Source organism: Phocoena phocoena, chromosome 13 (genome assembly GCF_963924675.1).
Source record: "Phocoena phocoena chromosome 13, mPhoPho1.1, whole genome shotgun sequence".
NCBI lineage: Eukaryota > Metazoa > Chordata > Mammalia > Artiodactyla > Phocoenidae > Phocoena > Phocoena phocoena.
In genome coordinates this window covers 26,975,449-26,994,066 of record NC_089231.1, presented here as the reverse complement: position 1 = coordinate 26,994,066, position 18,618 = coordinate 26,975,449, and the positions used below count along the sequence as shown (strand labels likewise).

General features: G+C 36.8%; 1 protein-coding gene across 4 annotated transcripts in view; it reads right to left on the bottom strand.

Moving 5' to 3' along the window:
• The window catches only part of PIAS2 (protein inhibitor of activated STAT 2), a 67,136-nt gene that overhangs the window by 19,014 nt on the left and 29,504 nt on the right, over positions 1-18,618 (bottom strand). For all 4 annotated transcript variants that reach the window (XM_065890154.1, XM_065890155.1, XM_065890156.1 and 1 more), the window contains exons 7-8: positions 17,762-17,835; positions 11,427-11,587 (exon numbers count right to left, since the gene is read on the bottom strand). In XM_065890154.1, the coding sequence (XP_065746226.1) occupies positions 11,427-11,587; positions 17,762-17,835 (235 nt within the window). The remainder of the gene's footprint in view (positions 1-11,426; positions 11,588-17,761; positions 17,836-18,618) is intronic.

Genomic DNA, 18,618 nt, shown 5'->3' with positions numbered 1-18,618 from the left:
TACAGGGGACATGGGTTCCATCCCTGGCTGGGGAGCTAAGAGCCACATGCTGTGGGCAACTAGGCCTGTGCACCACAACTACTGAGACTGCACACCTCAACAAGAGAGCCCACGTGCCACCAACTACAGAGTCCATGTACCCTGGAGCCCACACACCACAACTAGAGACAGAAAACATGTACTTCACAACTAGAGAGAGCCCATGCACCGCAAAAAAAAAAAAGAACCCTCAACATAACACATAAACCAAACATAAAAATTATTGGGTTCACGGCTTCTGGGAAGATAGTGGAAGAGTAAGACATGGAGATCACCTTCCTCCCCGCAGATATACCAGAAATACATCTACACGTGGAGCAACTCCTACAGAACACCTACTGAACGCTGGCAGAAGACCTCAGACCTCCCAAAAGGCAAGAAACCCACCCCCCCAACCACCACCACCACCACCACCACCACCACCACGTACCTGGACAGGATAAAAGAAAAAAGAATAAACAGAGACAAAAGGATAGGGACGGGACCTGCACCAGTGGGAGGGAGCTGTGAAGGAGGAAAGGTTTCCACACACTAGGAAGCCCCTTCGCGGGTGGAGACTGCGGGTGGCAGAGGAGGAAAGCTTCGGAGCCGCGGAGGAGAGCGCAGCCACAGGGGTGCAGGGGGCAAAGCAGAGAGATTCCTGCACAGATGATCGGTGCCGACGGGCACTCACCAGCCCGACCGGCACTCACCAGCCCGAGAGGCTTGTCTGCTCCCCCGCTGGGGCGGGTGGGGCTGGGGGCTGAGGCTCGGGCTTCGGTCTGAGCTCTGGGAGAGGACTGAGGTTGGCGGCGTGAACACAGCCTGAAGGGGTTAGCGCACCACGGCTAGCCGGAACGGAGTCCGGGAAAAGTCTGGAGCTGCCGAAGAGGCAAGAGACTTTTTCTTCCCTCTTTGTTTCCTGGTGCTCCAGGAGAGGGGATTAAGAGCGCTGCTTAAAGGAGCTCCAGAGACGGGTGCGAGCCGCGGCTATCAGCGCGGACCCCAGAAACGGGTATGAGACACTAAGACTGCTACTGCCGCCACCAAGAAGCCTGTGTGCCAGCACAGGTCACTATCCAAGCCCCCCTTCCGGGGAGCCTGTGCGGCCCGCCACTGCCAGGGTCCTGTGATCTAGGGACAAGTCCCCCGGGAGGACGCATAGTGCGCCACAGGCTGGTGCAACATCATGCCAGCCTCTGCCGCCGCAGGCCTGCCACACACTCCGTGCCCCTCCCTCCGCCTGGCCTGAGTGAGCCAGAGCCCCCGAATCGGCTCCTTTAACCCCGTCCTGTCTCAGCGAAGAATAGACGCCCTCCAGCGACCTACACGCAGAGGCAGGGCCAAATCCAAAGTTGAACCCCCGGGAGCTGTGACAACAAAGAAAAAGGGAAATCTCTCCCAGCAGCCTCAGAAGGGCGTATTAAAGCTCCACAATCAACTAGATATACCCTGCATCTGTGGAATACATGAATAGACAACAAATCATCCCAAATTGAGGAGGTGGACTTTGAGAGCAAGATTTATGACTTTTTCCCCTTTTCCTCTTTTTGTGAGTATGTATGTGTATGCTTCTGTATGAGATTTTGTCTGTATACTTTTGCTTCCACCATTTGTCCTAGGATTCTATCTGTCCGTTTTTTTCCCTCTTAATAATTATTTTTTTATTTTAAAAACTTTATTATATTTTATCTTATTTTATTTTACTTTATCTTCTTTCTTTAATTCCTTCCTTCCGTCCCTCCTTCCTTTCTTTCTCTCTCTCTCTCTTTCTTTCTACTTTGTCCCCCTTTTATTCTGAGCCATGTGGATGAAAGGCTCTTGGTGCTGCAGCCAGGAGTCACTGCTGTGCCTCTGAGGTGGGAGAGCCAACTTCAGGACACTGGTCCACAAGAGACCTCCCAGCTCCACATAGTATCAAACGGCGAAAACCTCCCAGAGAGCTCCATCTCAACACCAGCACCCAGCTTCACTCAACGACCCGCAAGCTACAGTGCTGGGCATCCTATGCCAAACGACTAGCAAGACAGGAACACAACCCCATCCATTAGCAGAGGGGCTGCCTAAAACCGTAAGTCCACAGACACCCCAAAACACACCACCAGACGTGGACCTGCCCACCAGAAAGACAAGATCCAGCCTCATCCACCAGAACACAGGCACGAGTCCCCTCCACCAGGAAGCCTACACAACCCACTGAACCAACCTTAGCCACTGGGGACAGACACCAAAAACAACAGGAACTACGACCCTGCAGCCTGCAAAAAGGAGACCCCAAATACAGTAAGATAAGCAAAATGAGAAGACAGAAAAACACACAGCAGATGAAGGAGCAAGATAAAAACCCACCAGACCGGGCTTCCCTGGTGGCGCAGAGGTTGGGAGTCTGCCTGCCGATGCAGGGGACACGGGTTCGTGCCCCGGTCTGGGAAGATCCCACATGCCGCGGAGCGGCTAGGCACGTGAGCCATGGCCACTGAGCCTGCGCGTCCAGAGCCTGTGCTCCGCAGCGGGAGAGGCCACAACAGTGAGAGGCCCGCGTACGGCAAAAAAAAAAAAAAAAACCTACCAGACCTAACAAATGAAGAGGAAATAGGCAGTCTACCTGAAAAAGAATTCAGAATAATGATAGTAAAGATGATCCAAAATCGTGGAAATAGAATAGACAAAATGCAAGAAGCATTTAACAAGGACCTAGAAGAACTAAAGGTGAAACAAACAACAGTGAACAACACAATAAATGAAATGAAAAATACTCTAGATGGGATCAATAGCAGAATAACTGAGGCAGAAGAACACATAAGTGACCTGGAAGATAAAATAGTGGAAATAACTACTGCAGAGCAGAATAAAGAAAAAACAATGAAAAGAACTGAGGACAGTCTCAGAGATCTCTGGGACATTAAACGCACCAACATTCAAATTATAGGGGTTCCAGAAGAAGAGAAAAAGAAAGGGGCTGAGAAAATATTTGAAGAGATTATAGTTGAAAACTTCCCTAATATGGGAAAGAAAAGAGTTAATCAAGTCCAGGAAGCACAGAGAGTCCCATACAGGATAAATCCAAGGAGAAATATGCCAAGACACATATTAATCAAACTGTCAAAAATTAAATACAAAGAAAACATATTAAAAGCAGCAAGGGAAAAACAACAAATAACACACAAGGGAATCCCCATAAGGTTAACAGCTGATCTTTCAGCAGAAACTCTGCAAGCCAGAAGGGACTGGCAGGACATATTTAAAGTGATGAAGGAGGAAAACCTGCAACCAAGATTACTCTACCCAGCAAGGATCTCATTCAGATTTGATGGAGAAATTAAAACCTTTACAGACAAGCAAAAGCTGAGAGAGTTCAGCACCACCAAACCAGCTCTACAACAACTGCTAAAGGAACTTCTCTAGGCAAGAAACACAAGAGAAGGAAAACACGTACGATAATGAACCCAAAACAATTAAGAAAATGGGAATAGGAACATACACATCGATAATTACCTTAAATGTAAATGGACTAAATGCTCCCACCAAAAGACACAGATTGGCTGAATGGATACAAAAACAAGACCCATATATTTGCTGTCTATAAGAGACCCACTTCAGACCTAGAGACACATACAGACTAAAGTAAGGGGATGGAAAAAGATATTTCATGCAAATGGAGATCAAAAGAAAGCTGGAGTAGCAATTCTCATATCAGACAAAATAGATTTTAAAATAAAGACTATTAGAAGAAACAAAGAAAGACACTACATAATGATCAAGGGATCAATCCAAGAAGAAGATATAACAATTGTAAATATTTATGCACCCAACATAGGAGCACCTCAATACATAAGGCAAATACTAACAGCCATAAAAGTGGAAATCAACAGTAACACATTCATAGTAGGGGACTTTAACACCCCACTTTCACCCATGGACAGATCATCCAAAATGAAAATAAATAAGGAAACACAAGCTTTAAATGATACATTAAACAAGATGGACTTAACTTGATATTTACTGGCCACTCCATCCAAAAACAACAGAATACACATTTTTCTCAAGTGCCCATGGAACATTCTCCAGGATAGATCATATCTTGGGTCACAAATCAAGCCTTGGTAAATTTAAGAAAATTGAAATTGTATCAAGTATCTTTTCCGACCACAACGCCATGAGACTAGATATCAATTACAGGAAAAGATCTGTAAAATATACAAACACACAGAGGCTAAACAATACACTACTTAATAATGAAGTGATCACTGAAGAAATCAAAGAGGAAATAAAAAATACCCAGAAACAAATGACAACAGAGACACAATGACCCAAAACCTATGGGATGCAGCAAAAGCAGTTCTAAGGGGAAGTTTATAGCAATACAAGCCCACCTTAAGAAGCAGGAAACATCTCGAATAAACAATCTAACCTTGCACCTCAAGCAATTAGAGAAAGAAGAACAAAAACACCCCAAGAAAGAAGAACAAAAACACCCCAAAGCTAGCAGAAGGAAAGAAATCATAAAAATCAGATCAGAAAAAAATGAAAAAGAAATGAAGGAAATGATAGCAAAGATCAATAAAACTAAAAGCTGGTTCTTTGAGAAGATAAACAAAATAGATAAACCACTAGCCAGACTCATCAAGAAAAAAAGGGAGAAGACTCAAATCAATAGAATTAGAAATGAAAAAGGAGAAGTAACAACTGACACTGCAGAAATACAAAAGATCATGAGAGATTACTACAAGCAACTCTATGCCAATAAAATGGACAATCTGGAAGAAATGGACAAATTCTTAGAAATGCACAACCTGCCAAGACTGAATCAGGAAGAAATAGAAAATATGAACAGACCAATCACAAGTACTGAAATTGAAACTGTGATTTAAAATCTTCCAACAAACAAAAGCCCAGGACCAGATGGCTTCACAGGCGAATTTTATCAAACATTTAGAGAAGAGCTAACACCTATCGTTCTCAAACTCTTCCAAAATATAGCAGAGGGAGGAGCACTCCCAAATTCCTTCTACGAGACCATCATCACCTTGATACCAAAACCAGACAAGGATGTCACAAAGAAAGAAAACTGCAGGCCAGTATCACTGATGAACATAGATGCAAAAATCCTCAACAAAATACTAGCAAACAGAATCCAAAAGCACATTAAAAGGATCATACACCATGACCAAGTGGGGTTTATTCCAGGAATGCAAGGATTCTTCAATATATGCAAATCTATCAATGTGATAAACCATATTAACAAATTGAAGGAGAAAAACCATATGATCATCTCAATAGATGCAGAGACAGCTTTTGACAAAATTCTACACCCATTTATGATAAAAATCTTGCAGAAAGCAGGCATAGAGGGAACTTTCCTCAACATAATAAAGGCTATATATGACAAGCCCACAGCCAACATCATCCTCAATGGTGAAAAACTGAAAGCATTTCCACTAAGATCAGGAACAAGACAAGGTTGCCCACTCTCACCACTCTTATTCAACATAGTTTTGGAAGTTTTAGCCACAGCAATCAGAGAAAAAAAGGAAATAAAAGGAATCCAAATTGGAAAAGAAGTAAAGCTGTCACTGTTTACAGATGACATGACACTATACATAGAGAATCCTAAAGATGCTACCAGAAAACTACTACAGCTAATCAATGAATTTGGTAAAGTAGCAGGATACAAAATTAATGCACAGAAATCTCTGGCATTCCTATATACTAATGATGAAAAATCTGAAAGTGAAATCAAGAAAACACTCCCATTTACCATTGCAACAAAAAGAATTAAATATCTAGGAATAAACCTACCTAAGGAGACAAAAGACCTGTATGCAGACAATTATAAGACACTGATGAGGGCTTCCCTGGTGGCGCAGTGGTTGAGACTCTGCCTGCCAATGCAGGGGACATGGGTTCGAGCCCTGGTCTGGGAAGATCCCACATGCCGTGGAGCAACTAGGCCCGTGAGCCACGACTACTGAGCCTGCGCGTCTGGAGCCTGTGCTCCGCAACAAGAGAGGCCGCGACAGTGAGAGGCCCGTGCACCGCGATGAACAGTGGCCCCCGCTCGCCACAACTAGAGAAAGCCCTAGCACAGAAACGAAGACCCAACACAGCCAAAAATAAATAAATAAATTTATAAAAAAAAAAAAAAAAAAAAAGGTACCTACTCTTAAAAAAAAAAAAAAAAAAGACACTGATGAAAGAAATTAAAGATGATACAAATAGATGGAGAGATATACCATGTTCTTGGATTGGAAAAATCAACATTGTGAAAATGACTCTACCACCCAAAGAAATCTACAGATTCAATGCAATCCCTATCAAACTACCACTGGCATTTTTCACAGAACTAGAACAAAAAATTTCACAATTTGTATGGAAACATAAAAGACCCTGAATAGCCAAAGCAATCTTGAGAACAAAAAACGGAGCTGGAGGAATCAGGCTCCCTGACTTCAGACTATACTAAAAAGCTACAGTAATCAAGACAGTATGGTACTGGCACAAAAACAGAAAGATCAATGGAACAGGATAGAAAGCCCAGAGATAAACCCACGCATATATGGATACCTTATCTTTGATAAAGGAGGCTTGCCACAAATAGAGAGAGCCTCGCACAGAAACAAAGACCCAACCCAGCCAAAAATAAATATAAATAAATAAATTTGGGGAGAAAAAAAACGACATTTGTAAAAACTTTACCACAAAGAAAATTCTAGGCCCAAATGTCTTCACTAGGAAATGCTACCAAATATTTGAGGATTCATGATACCACTACTTCCCGCTCCCTATATAAGGCCAGCATTACTCTGATACTAAAAACAGACAAAGACAAAACAAGAAAACAACAGACCACTATCTCTCAGGAACTTTAGCAAAACAAACCCAACAATAAATATAAAAGATAACAAATCATGACCAAGTGGGGTTCATCTCCAGAATGAAAGGTTGTTTAATATTTGGAAGTCAATCAATGCAAATCATCATGTCAACAGACTAGTCAGTTCAAGACAGCAGGACAAAGATATAAAAGGCATCCAGATTAAAAAGGACGAAGTAAGACTTTCTTTATTCCTAAAATATTACTGCCTATACAGAATATCCTATGTTCTATAACAATGCCATTCGAACTACAAAACGCATTTAGTAAGGTTTCAAGATAGAACATACAAAAATCAACTATATTTCTATATAATACAACTAAAAATATAAAAAACAATACCACATGAGAAATATGAAACAATGGGATAAATCTGACATAAAGCATACAAGGCCTATATACTGAAAACTACCAAACATACTGAAACCTGATTAACTAAATAGATATATATCATGTTCATGGATCAGAAGACTAAATATTGTGAACTCACCCTCAACTTATCTATAGATTCAACATTATACAAATCAAAAACCCAGATTTGTTTTCTAATTGACAAGCTGATTCTAAAATATGCAATGAAATGCAAAATATGTATAATTGTCAAAATAATTTTGAAAAAGAATGAAGTTAGAAGTCCCACGTTACCCTGATTTCCAGACAGTGCAGTACTGACATAAATATAGACAAATCAATGGAACAGAATAAAGTTCAGAGATAAATCCACATATATATGGCCGACTGATTTTTGAAAAGAAGGTGCAAAGGCAATTCAATGAGGAAAATACAATCTTTTCACCAATGTGGCAGAACAACTGCATGACCGCATGCCAAAAACAAAAATGAAGCTAAAACCCTGCTTCTTATCTCACACCATATACAAAAATTAACTTGAAGTAGATAACAGATCTAAGTATAAAATTAAACTATAGAACTTCTAAAGCAAGCAAGGAGAAAATTTTTCTGACCTTAGGTTAGGAAAAAATGTCTTAATGTGATATCAAAAGCACAGTACATAAAAGAAAGCCTTGATAAACTAGCCTTAATCCAAGAACTTTTTCTCTTTGAAAGACACTATTAAGAGACTGAAAAGAGGAAATGGCAGAAAACATTAGCAAACTACAGATCTGATAACGGACTTATACCCACAATATATAAAGAACTATCAAAACTCAGTAATATGAAAAACAAACAACCCAACTGAAAAATGGGCAAAAGTTTAAGCAGTCACTTCACCAAAGACGACACACAGCTGGCAAATAAACACACAAGAAGATGCTCAATACAGTCATAACGGAAATGCAAATTAAATCCACAATGGGGTACCACCATATACCACTAGAATGTCTAAAATTTAAAAAACTAACCATACCAAATGTTGATGAGAATGTGGAGCAACTGGAACTCTCATATACTGCTAGTGGGAATATAAAAGAGTACAACCACTTTGGAAAACAGTTTGGTAATTTATTAAAAAATTAAGCATACACCTAGTATGTGACCAGGGATTCCACTCGTAAGTACTTACCCCAGATAAATTAAAACATCAGTCCACACAAAGACCTGGACACGAATGTTCTTAGCAGCTTTATGTGCAAGAACCCCAAACCAGAAGGAACGCATAAACAAGTGAATTGATAAACTGTGGGATATCTGTACAATGGAATGTTATTCAGGAATAAAAATGAACAAACTATTGGTACATGCAGCAACATGGACAAATCTCAAAGCAAGCATACTGAATAAAAATAAGCTAGACAAAGGAAGCAGACACTTTATGATTCTATTCATACAAAATTCTAGAAAATCCAAAACAATCTGTAGCAGCAGAAAGCATACCAGTGTTTGACTGAGGATACAGTGAAAGAAAGAGATTAGGAAGATACATGAGAAAACTTTAGGTAGGACAGATATATTCATTATCTTATTGTAATGATATTACAGGTGTATACTGGGTCAAAATGCACCAAACTGTACACTTTAAATATGGGCAGCTCTTGTATCTCGATAAAACTGATAAAAACAAATAAGGAAAAATGCTACCTTCATTAGAATATGTAATACTTTAAATATGTATTTTCCCTAATTATATGAAAAACATAATTCCAATCAAAATTCAAACAGGATTTCTTTGTGTAATTTAAGGATGCTTTTATTCAAGTGAATATGGCAAACTGTAATAAGTCAAGAAAATTCTGAAACATATGGCCTAAGAGATATTAATGAATAACAGAAATCCAATAATTAAAATAGTTTTGTACTGGCCAGTACTTTGATCAATGGCACAAATACCAGTTCAGAAATGACACTTGAATACAAAAAGTGTTTTAAATGATGGAGGCAGTGTCTTAAGCCCATGAGAGAGATTACTCATTAAGTGTTGGTGAGATTACTGACCAACCTTCAGGTGGAAGGGTGGAGTAATGGGATCACCTATTCGCTACCCTAAAGTTTCTCCCCTATCCCCAATTTTTTCACATAGTTCCATTCTTTACCTTCATAGCGCTTAACACAATATGCAGTTCTTTACTGTTTCCCACTCTGGAAGTGCTCTGGTTACCATTTTAGATCTAGTATCTGACACACAGCCAGTATTTAGTAAGTATTATATTGAATGAATTCGTGAAGGAATGCATGATGGAATAAAGAACTGCATGAATGGAAGGGGGAAAAAAAATGAAATCTTAAAAGTACCTGACAAAAAACAAGTGAACGCTCATAAAATCTCTGGGACTTTCTAAAACACGTTAAAGACAGAAAACCAGAATGAAGAGACAGACCTGATGGAATAAAAATTTTAAGTTTCTGAATGAGAAAAATGTCACAATACAATCAGAAGGCAAACGGGGAAAATATATTTAGCAAATGTAAACAGAGAAGTTAATATCCTCAGTATATAATGAGCATTTATAAGTCAGTAAGAAAAAGATGAACCACACAGGAAAAAAAACATTAAGAGACAATTCATAAAAAGTATTATAACAACCAATATAAGGATGAAGATAATAATTGATAATTATTGATAACTGATAATTCTTACAATAAATAAAAATCAAAACAATAAGATATCTTTTCAACTAGAAAACTAGTAAAGGCATTTTAAAAATAAGATTTAATATAATAAGTTTGGTAAGATGACTGAGAAGTGGGCTTCCAATACACTACTGGCAGGAGAGTGAAATGACAACTAGGAGCGTAAAATCGTTCACTCCTCCTGGGAGGCATCTTGGTAATAAATAGTAAAAGTCTTAAAATTATATTTATTCAGCATTTCAATTTCTAAGAGCTTAAGGAAAAAAACTCTGTCTAAATGAGCAAACAAAAGCTTCAAAAATGTTCGTATCACAAGGTAAAACAGAAAGAGTGGCAACCATGTAGGCTGTAATATTGGGTTGGCCAAAAAGTTCGTTTGGGTTTTTCCATAAGATCTTATGGAACTTTTTGGCCAACCCAAGAGGAAAGAAAACAAACAAGCGAACAAACAAAAAAACCCGCTTAAATGATTAGTAATGTACCCACAATGGAACATCAAGTATCTAGGAAACATACCCTAAAATATTAATGGGCAAAGGGACATGATATATGCAACTTAATTCTCAAATGGTTCAAAAGGTTTCTGAAAATAGTAATCTCTTTCTCTCTATATACACACATGCACACACCAAAAATACCTACACATTAAGAGGGAATGTGACAAAACAAATATGGCAGAATGTTAACAACTAACACATTGTACTACTGTGCAACTTCTTGCTAAGTTTGAAATTATTTCAAAGTAAGTTAAAAAGTAAAAGTTTACAGAGAAAAAAGTCCCATCACTCTTCATTGTCTCATTCCTCTCTACAGTAATACTCTTTTCAAACTGAAAAAAATGCTGAAGTATCTTTAAAGATCTAGGATATTTTTCACTCTATAGAGTGAAAATCATGATGTATATACACATCATTATGCAAAGAGTGATTTCAATCTTTTTAATACATCAATAACAAAATCATCACCATAGGGTGGGATGTTGATGATTTTATTTTAATCTTTTCATTAACTGTATTTCCTAAATGTTTATAGGGGTGCATGGATGATATATGCAATTTTTTTTAAACAGTGTTACAGGAAAAAAAGGGTACCTCATTTACTAATAATTAGTTTATATCATTTTCCTTAATTCTGACATACGCAATATGACATGAGAGATAATGCTTAAGAGTTTGGGCTCCAGAGTCAGAAAAACCTGGAAGTGAATTCTAGTTTTAAACTTAACAGCTGCATAACACAACTCTATCCACCCTGCCACTTGCTCTGCGGTTTTACACAGACCTGGTTGCTCTTCAAGAAGTTCTAGGTAAGCAAAATGACATCACTAAGTGGATTTTACCCTTTCCTATGGATAATGAAATATGATCATGAAAAGCAAAAATAAAAGGAAACTACTCACCCTCTTGTCCCCAACACAAAGAATATTATAAAGATAAAAGGGCCACTAACTACAGTTTAGAAATAAGATTAAGTATAATTAAGTATTATGTTGGGATACACTTACCCATCTAAAATTAGACTTTCATAGGCAGCTTTTTTGTCACACACAGGACAAATCCAGGTGGGCTTCTTCTCATTCATTTGCAGATAAAGGGCAGCATCAAAGCACTGTAGATGTGTACAAGTCACTGCACGGCATGGGATTGTCAGCCTCATTTTTCCTAACTATGGGACAGGGAAGACAACGTGGGAAATCATTTCAGAAAAGAGAACAAAGCCTCAAAAGTCATAAAAATGTGAAGAAGTCATACGAGACTAACAAAATGAAAAAGAAACTAAAACCAGTATTTATTTCCATCGATTGCTATATATTTTATTTGTATTCACTGAAGGACGTATAATTTTTAAAAGACCATCTCACTTTCTGAAAGTAGGTAAAACTTGTAAATTCACAGGTAGGAAAAGATACATATACAATGAAAACATGTCTCTTTCTCATCTCTTCCCCTATTTAGAAAGAACCACTGTTATCCATCTCTTGCATGTCCTTTCACAGATGTTCTATGCATAATCAAATGTGTATTTTAAAAAACATTTTCCCAGATATGGTGGCGTGCAATTCACACAATTCTGTACTTACATTTAAACTGTCTCCAATCTCATCACGACAAATAATACTGCAATAAATAGCTATGGGATAAATTCCTAAAAGTAAACTTTTTGAGTCAAAGAAAAAGTGTATGATTTTTGTCACAATGACAAACGATCTTCCACAGAGGTTACCTACTGATTTACACATATACGTGTATTAACGTGCTTGGTTCCCCTCGACCTTGTCAATATAGCGCTATTGAATCCTTTGACCTCTGCCAATCTGATAGGTGAAAAGTACCCCATTGTAGTTTTGGAATACACTTCTCTTATTATAAGTGAAGTTGAACTGCTGCTGCTGCTTTTTTTTCTTTTTCTTTTTTTTTTTTTTAACTTCTAAGGGTCATTTGTGTTTCCAAGAACTGTCTATTAATAACCTTTTCTCATTTTCCACTTGGTTATTTATCTTTGGTTACCTATATTAATCAGCCTCATGTATGTGATATGAATTGCAAACACATTTTTATATACTTTTTTTCACTTTTGTATAAGCGCATATGTTGATGTTTCAATATACTCTTATAACCTAGTACTCTGTTCAATTCTTATTCCAATTGGTAGAGGAATACCAACATCAAGACATATATAGCATCCAGATTAGATCAGATCAAGTTTTTCTGTAGAGCCTTTTGAATCTCCCTGTATACTCCCTTTATAGAAAAGATCTCAGTTTATAACCAGCTCTCTTATTCTGATAGAAAATCTGTTTCTCCCACTACACTCTAAGCCCCACAAGGTCTATGTCACTGTTCACCAGTGTAATCCAAGTGTCACAACACAGTACCAAGCACGCAGCCTATGCTCAGTATTTGTCAGCCAGATGGTAGAATGAATGGAGAAAGTGGGTAAGGGGCAAAGAGAAAGAAAAGGAAGAAGGAAAGACTTCTTTATTTGCACTATAAAGTCTAGAAGAAGTCACAGCTAAACTATAACACTGTTAACTCTGCCTGAGGGGGTAGGATTTTTAGAATGTTCCTTTTTTTTTTTCTTTTGGTTTATCTGTAATTTCTTTCTGCTAAAATGAACATTTGGTTATTTTATAATTTAAAAAGAAAATAATTATCCAACTCATCATTATAGCAATAACTAATGCTTATATAGTTGTACCTACATGTAAGGTATCATGTTGAATACTTTACATTAATCTTCGTGACACTTTACATTTTAACCTAACAACTACACTATACAGTTGATATATATTATCATCCCCATTTCATAATGAGGAAATAGGCAAAAAGAAGCTAACAAAATTGACTAACATTACAAAGTTAGAAAGTGGCAGAGTCAATATTTGAATACAGATGCTCTAACTCCAGAGTCCATACTACCTCTAAGTGTCTAGGATTCTAAAAGAGATTTTGGAAGTTACAGTGATTCATGCAAGTATGCAGCACAATTTAACTATTTAAGATGGAAAAAAAATGAGAAAAGAATGTGAGGCAATTTCTCTTCTATGATATTCCCCTCTATATTTTCCCTTCCTTTAATAACAAATTATCCCTTAAGTAATGTAGAACCTTACAGCATGCTAAAGACTTCTATGTAAATTTCATACAATTCTCATAACAACCCCATGACTCCAAAAGGACTAGTATCTATGTATCTACTTCTGAAATGAAGATGCTGAGGCTACAAGAGGCTAAAAACAATACAATCACTAAGATGCAGTTGCTAGAGCTATAACACAAATCCAAATGTTTTTCAATTTCATAAAGACATTCCTAATTTTACATTATACATGGTGGTAGTTTTTGGTTTTACTTATCTACCATTTCCTACTTTGCTAAGAGTTTTTGTTCTATAGGAATGGATGTTGACTAAATATCTATTTAGCACCTAATGAGATGATCAGAGGATTTTTTTTTCTTTTTCAATTATTATTATAGATAATTTCAACAGATTTTCTGATATAAAACTATACTTACATTCCTAAGAGGCATCCCTTTGTTATCACATATTACCCTTGAAAAAGAGTACTGGATTCTACTGACTAGTGTTTTATTTAGGAATTTTCCATCATTGTTTTTTTACATAATCCATGTTTGTAAACAACCCAAATAATCACTAAAAACAGGTGAAAAAAATAAGCTGTACCATACCAATTCAACAAAATACCTAGAGTGGTTAAAATTAGATCTAGACATATTAATATATTTAAGATATGCCATTAATTTAAAAACAGTAAACCACTGAACAGTATATATAGCACAATACAGTTTTTTCCAATAAACATACACATGATTATAAACAGAGTTAAATCTAGAAAGAAAGATATCATATTATTTAAAATGTTACTTCTGAATAGGTTTTAGTAATTTTAAATTCTCTCTTTTGCTTATTTGAACAACTGTATAATAAAGTAGGCATTATTTGTCAATTTTTTGGATTTGTTTCTTTAAAATAATGTTCTATCTAACTCAACCTACTACGGTTTTTTTAGGCAACCAGATCTCAAACTTTTGGCTTCAGAATCCCTTTACACTCTTCAAAATTGAGAACCTCCAAGAACTTATATGTATGTAAGTTGTATTTACCAATTTATTGTATTAGAAATTAAGAGACATTTTAAAACACAAGAATACACAAGTACACATTCCATCAGCCATCAGAGCAATGACATCAGCCCCTGTCAGATAACCCCTATCAAATATCACTGTCTGCTCATGACAGAATGAGAGCAAGAAAGGGACAAACTGTGTCCTAGTATTATTATAAATAGTTTTGACTTTCTGGACCTCTTCAAAGAGTCTCAGGGATCCCCAGGTACCCTTGGGCCACAATTTGCAATCTGCTGCTTTTTTCTTTTTCTTCCTCTTCTATGCCATTCTCATCTCTCCTGTAACTGCTTTAGAATTTCCATAGCATAAAGAAACAAAAACATTCAGGACTACAAAAGTTGCTGATCCTAAATTTAATGCTACTCTAGTGTCTTACAAGAGCTAATGAACATTTCCCAAGTTAAAAAAGCATTTATTACTAACTGGCAAAATCTGACCGATTTCCTAATACTGATTATGTAATGTTAATAAAAAAAGATTTGAATGTGCTGAATTCTATTTAGTCAGATGATGGCACTGTTTTGAAATGTATTGATTTTATGAATAAAATGGTATCTAACACCGTAATGCAGCTTTTTTATTAATCAAATATTAAGCAGGTAGTATCCAAATTGATTTTTACTACATTATAGACTAATTAGTATCTGTCTAAAGAAAGAGTAGGTATAAGCAAAAATGGCTCAAATCAGTGGTTCCAAACTATTTGTAGAAGCGGTACCTTTTTTTAAAAAAACTTGAGTCAGAATCAAACAAGACATAAAATCAAACCTATTTTTCTTTTCTATCCTGGGGCACCCACCTAGCCTACCTCTGCAGGACAGTCCAAAAATCACTAGCTAATATCACTAAGATGGAACTCCTATGTAAAATTCAGATACTGTGTTCAAAAATTTAATTATACACACTCAATCAGATCTCTCTTTAACAGCTGTTGTAAAATTACCTTCCTTAGGTCCTAAGGACAGAGGTTTTGAACTGTGTTCTCACTATCCAGATTCATGTCTACTTAAAATCACTTTACAAACCATACTGTGAAATAGAACATTTCTTCCACAACCTTAAGCTATCATTTTCTCTCATTTTTGCCTAATTAACCCATGGTTCACCACTTATCCTTCCAAACGCCTATGATCCTTTTTTTCTTCACCATTTCCCATCACCACCCCAGATCCTGTGTTATTTCCACAGTCAGCTGGATACACTCCGTCCATTCTGCTATCTTCAACTGATACTAGTATTATCTCTGCCTCTAAAACTACTTTCATCATCTAACTTCTGTCATCTATCTGTTAAATTTGATCAAAACACCTGTTTGGTTTTCTGATAACATAGATCACATCCTATAGTTAGCAACCCAATGTTAGGTTAACACTAGTATAGTCTGAAGAATACCATTCACTCTTTTCTTAGAAAGTGCTCTGAAAAAATCAGGTAGGATGAATACTGAGGAAAGCTCAAAAGATAGTCTCAGAAACAGATCTGTTTTCACTTGTAAGCAGAGAAGGAAAACATTTAATGAACTTAAAACAGAATCTTGTTACTTCATTTCTTCAAATCATTGAAATGTTAATTTTCTTAAAACTATCAGTTTTATTAAAATTGACACATGTGAAAGGAACTATTCCCTATTCTTATATAGAAGAAATCCTAACGAAGCCAATATACCACTTTCACTATTTTTGAATGTCCAAGAATCCAATAGTTTGGTTATTGTTTTGTTTTGGTTGTTGTCATGTAGAACAGCACAGTGTTTGAAGGAAAAAATGGAAAAAAAATTTAAAGACCAGTTCCAAGACAGTAAGACTTACAGAAAACGGAACTGTGCAAACTGTACAACTCCTTAGGTAAATTGTGTAGAAGCGCTTTCTTCCTGATAGAATAGTCTGACATACTAAAACAAAAAGGTGACGTGAGTACCCTTCCCAAATAGTGGTTGTGATTAGAATATAGCCGGCAATGAACATATGCTGAATATACTAGAGTTAAACCATAAGAAACTTCCAATATCCAAACTGTTTTTGACGAACAAAATGGCAATTTCATATGTTCCAATTTAATATCAATCTTAACATGAGAAGGAGGAAAAGGTACTGTGAAGAAATGAACTCAAATGAACTCATGCCCAGCTTGTGAGTAGAGGAGGTCCCAAGCCCCTCTAGGGCCCCTGCCACCACCTCAGGGCATTAATGTCCTCCTGCAGACCTTCTCTGTGTTTCATAAACACACATTTCCGATTTCGAAGCAATCCCAATTTCACGTTAAGTCTATCCCTTTCCAATAAAGGTAAGTTAAAGTTAATGATAATAGATAATAAAGCTTTAGAAAGAAAGATATCTGCTTTCCCAAATACAGAGGTAGACTTATAATCAGGATATTTATATTTTTGGCCCAATGTGGCAATATGGTACACTGCCTTATAAGAGAACTGGAATAATGTCAGAAGACCAAAATTTAAATCCTTGTTCTACTACAAACTAACTGTGTGATTTGGGTTAGCCAACCCCTTTCAGTCTCAGGTTCCTCATCTGAAAATGGGAACAATTCCATACAGGCTTGCTAATAAGACAATATAAGGAGCACATAATAGGAACTTAACAAATTATTCCCTTCTCTGACACAATTCTCTTTCCATTTTAAAAAACTGTATGTTTCTCACAATGGTTGCTGGTCACCAAATGCCTCCCCCCGGCAACTATATTATAAATTCCTAATTCCATACTTTTCTCATAAAGTTCCTCTCATCTGCAAAGGGTCCCCTCCAAGAGTAGTGATTTTAAAGAAGCCTTCATCCACTTCCTGACCTCGTCTATCAATTAGCATTTATTAGGTCCTAATAACTTTACTGCTATTTTTCAGTACCGTTTATATTGATAAAAGGAGCCAACTCTCTAGATATGTTCAGTATTAGCTGTGGATTATCGATAACTAACTGTGACAGATTACTCTGAACCTAAAACCCTCTTTCCTCTTTGATGCAATATCCCTTTACATCTCTTCTTGCTTAGTCATTGCCTGAAGAACGTTTGCATTCTTTGGAATTGTAATGCTTAACCATGAAGATCCCCGAATGGGAAAACGAAAAAAGTTCAAAATTCTATAATATACCATTCATTCACATACTTACTTTTATAGGAAAACTAGTAATTTATAAAAAGTAAGACGCCCCAGAATGTTTTGTTGCTTTACTTACAGGGCACATCAAGGACACCCGAAGGCTAGTGGTAGCAATTTCACTATCAGGATCCGCAGTAAGTTTTTCTTTAACTTTAGGAGGGAAAATCAATAATAAAAACACAGTTTAAAAAATTAATTGTGACATATGAACAGAATTATAGAAATATATATATCATCTTATATAAAGTTTCCCAAACACTTCAAACAGATCAAGAAACTACAAAAACAAAACAAAACAAACAAAATGTTAAGTATTAATGTACTGAAAACACAACCATACTTCCAGTATTAGGTTAAAGAATTACAAACTTACAAACTCTAGATGACATGTTTAATTGAATTTTTAAAATTTCTTTTTAAAAGTAAAATTGCAGGTGAGGAAGAGTTTCAAAGCAGAAAGCTGTTTAGGACTTAAGAACAATACAACAATTAGGAAAGGAACTTGGCAGGCAGCTATCCTCTGAGCTTCAATGTTTTTCTAAAACATATTCATGATTGTTTTAATTTGGGAGTACTGGTAATTTCCAACAATTGTTAAATTTGTAAACAGAAAAGGTAAAATATCTTATACTTCCTTTAACTATTGAAAACTACTATGGATGTGGGAATGTCTGTGATCTTAATCATCATGTAATGTATACAAGTTATTGTCTATCTATACAAGCTAATGAAGACATACACCACCTTCAGATGCCTAATTCTCAACACCACAATAGGGAGAACAGGACTGTAAGTAGAGACAGTGGAACCTGAGTGGGGTAAAAAAAAAACTATGGAAGAGCTTCCATGGCTTTCAGCTCTAGGCAGGAAGATCAATACTGTACTGTTTGAAATGAGAAATGGCTTGAGTATAAGAAACAAAATACCATTTCA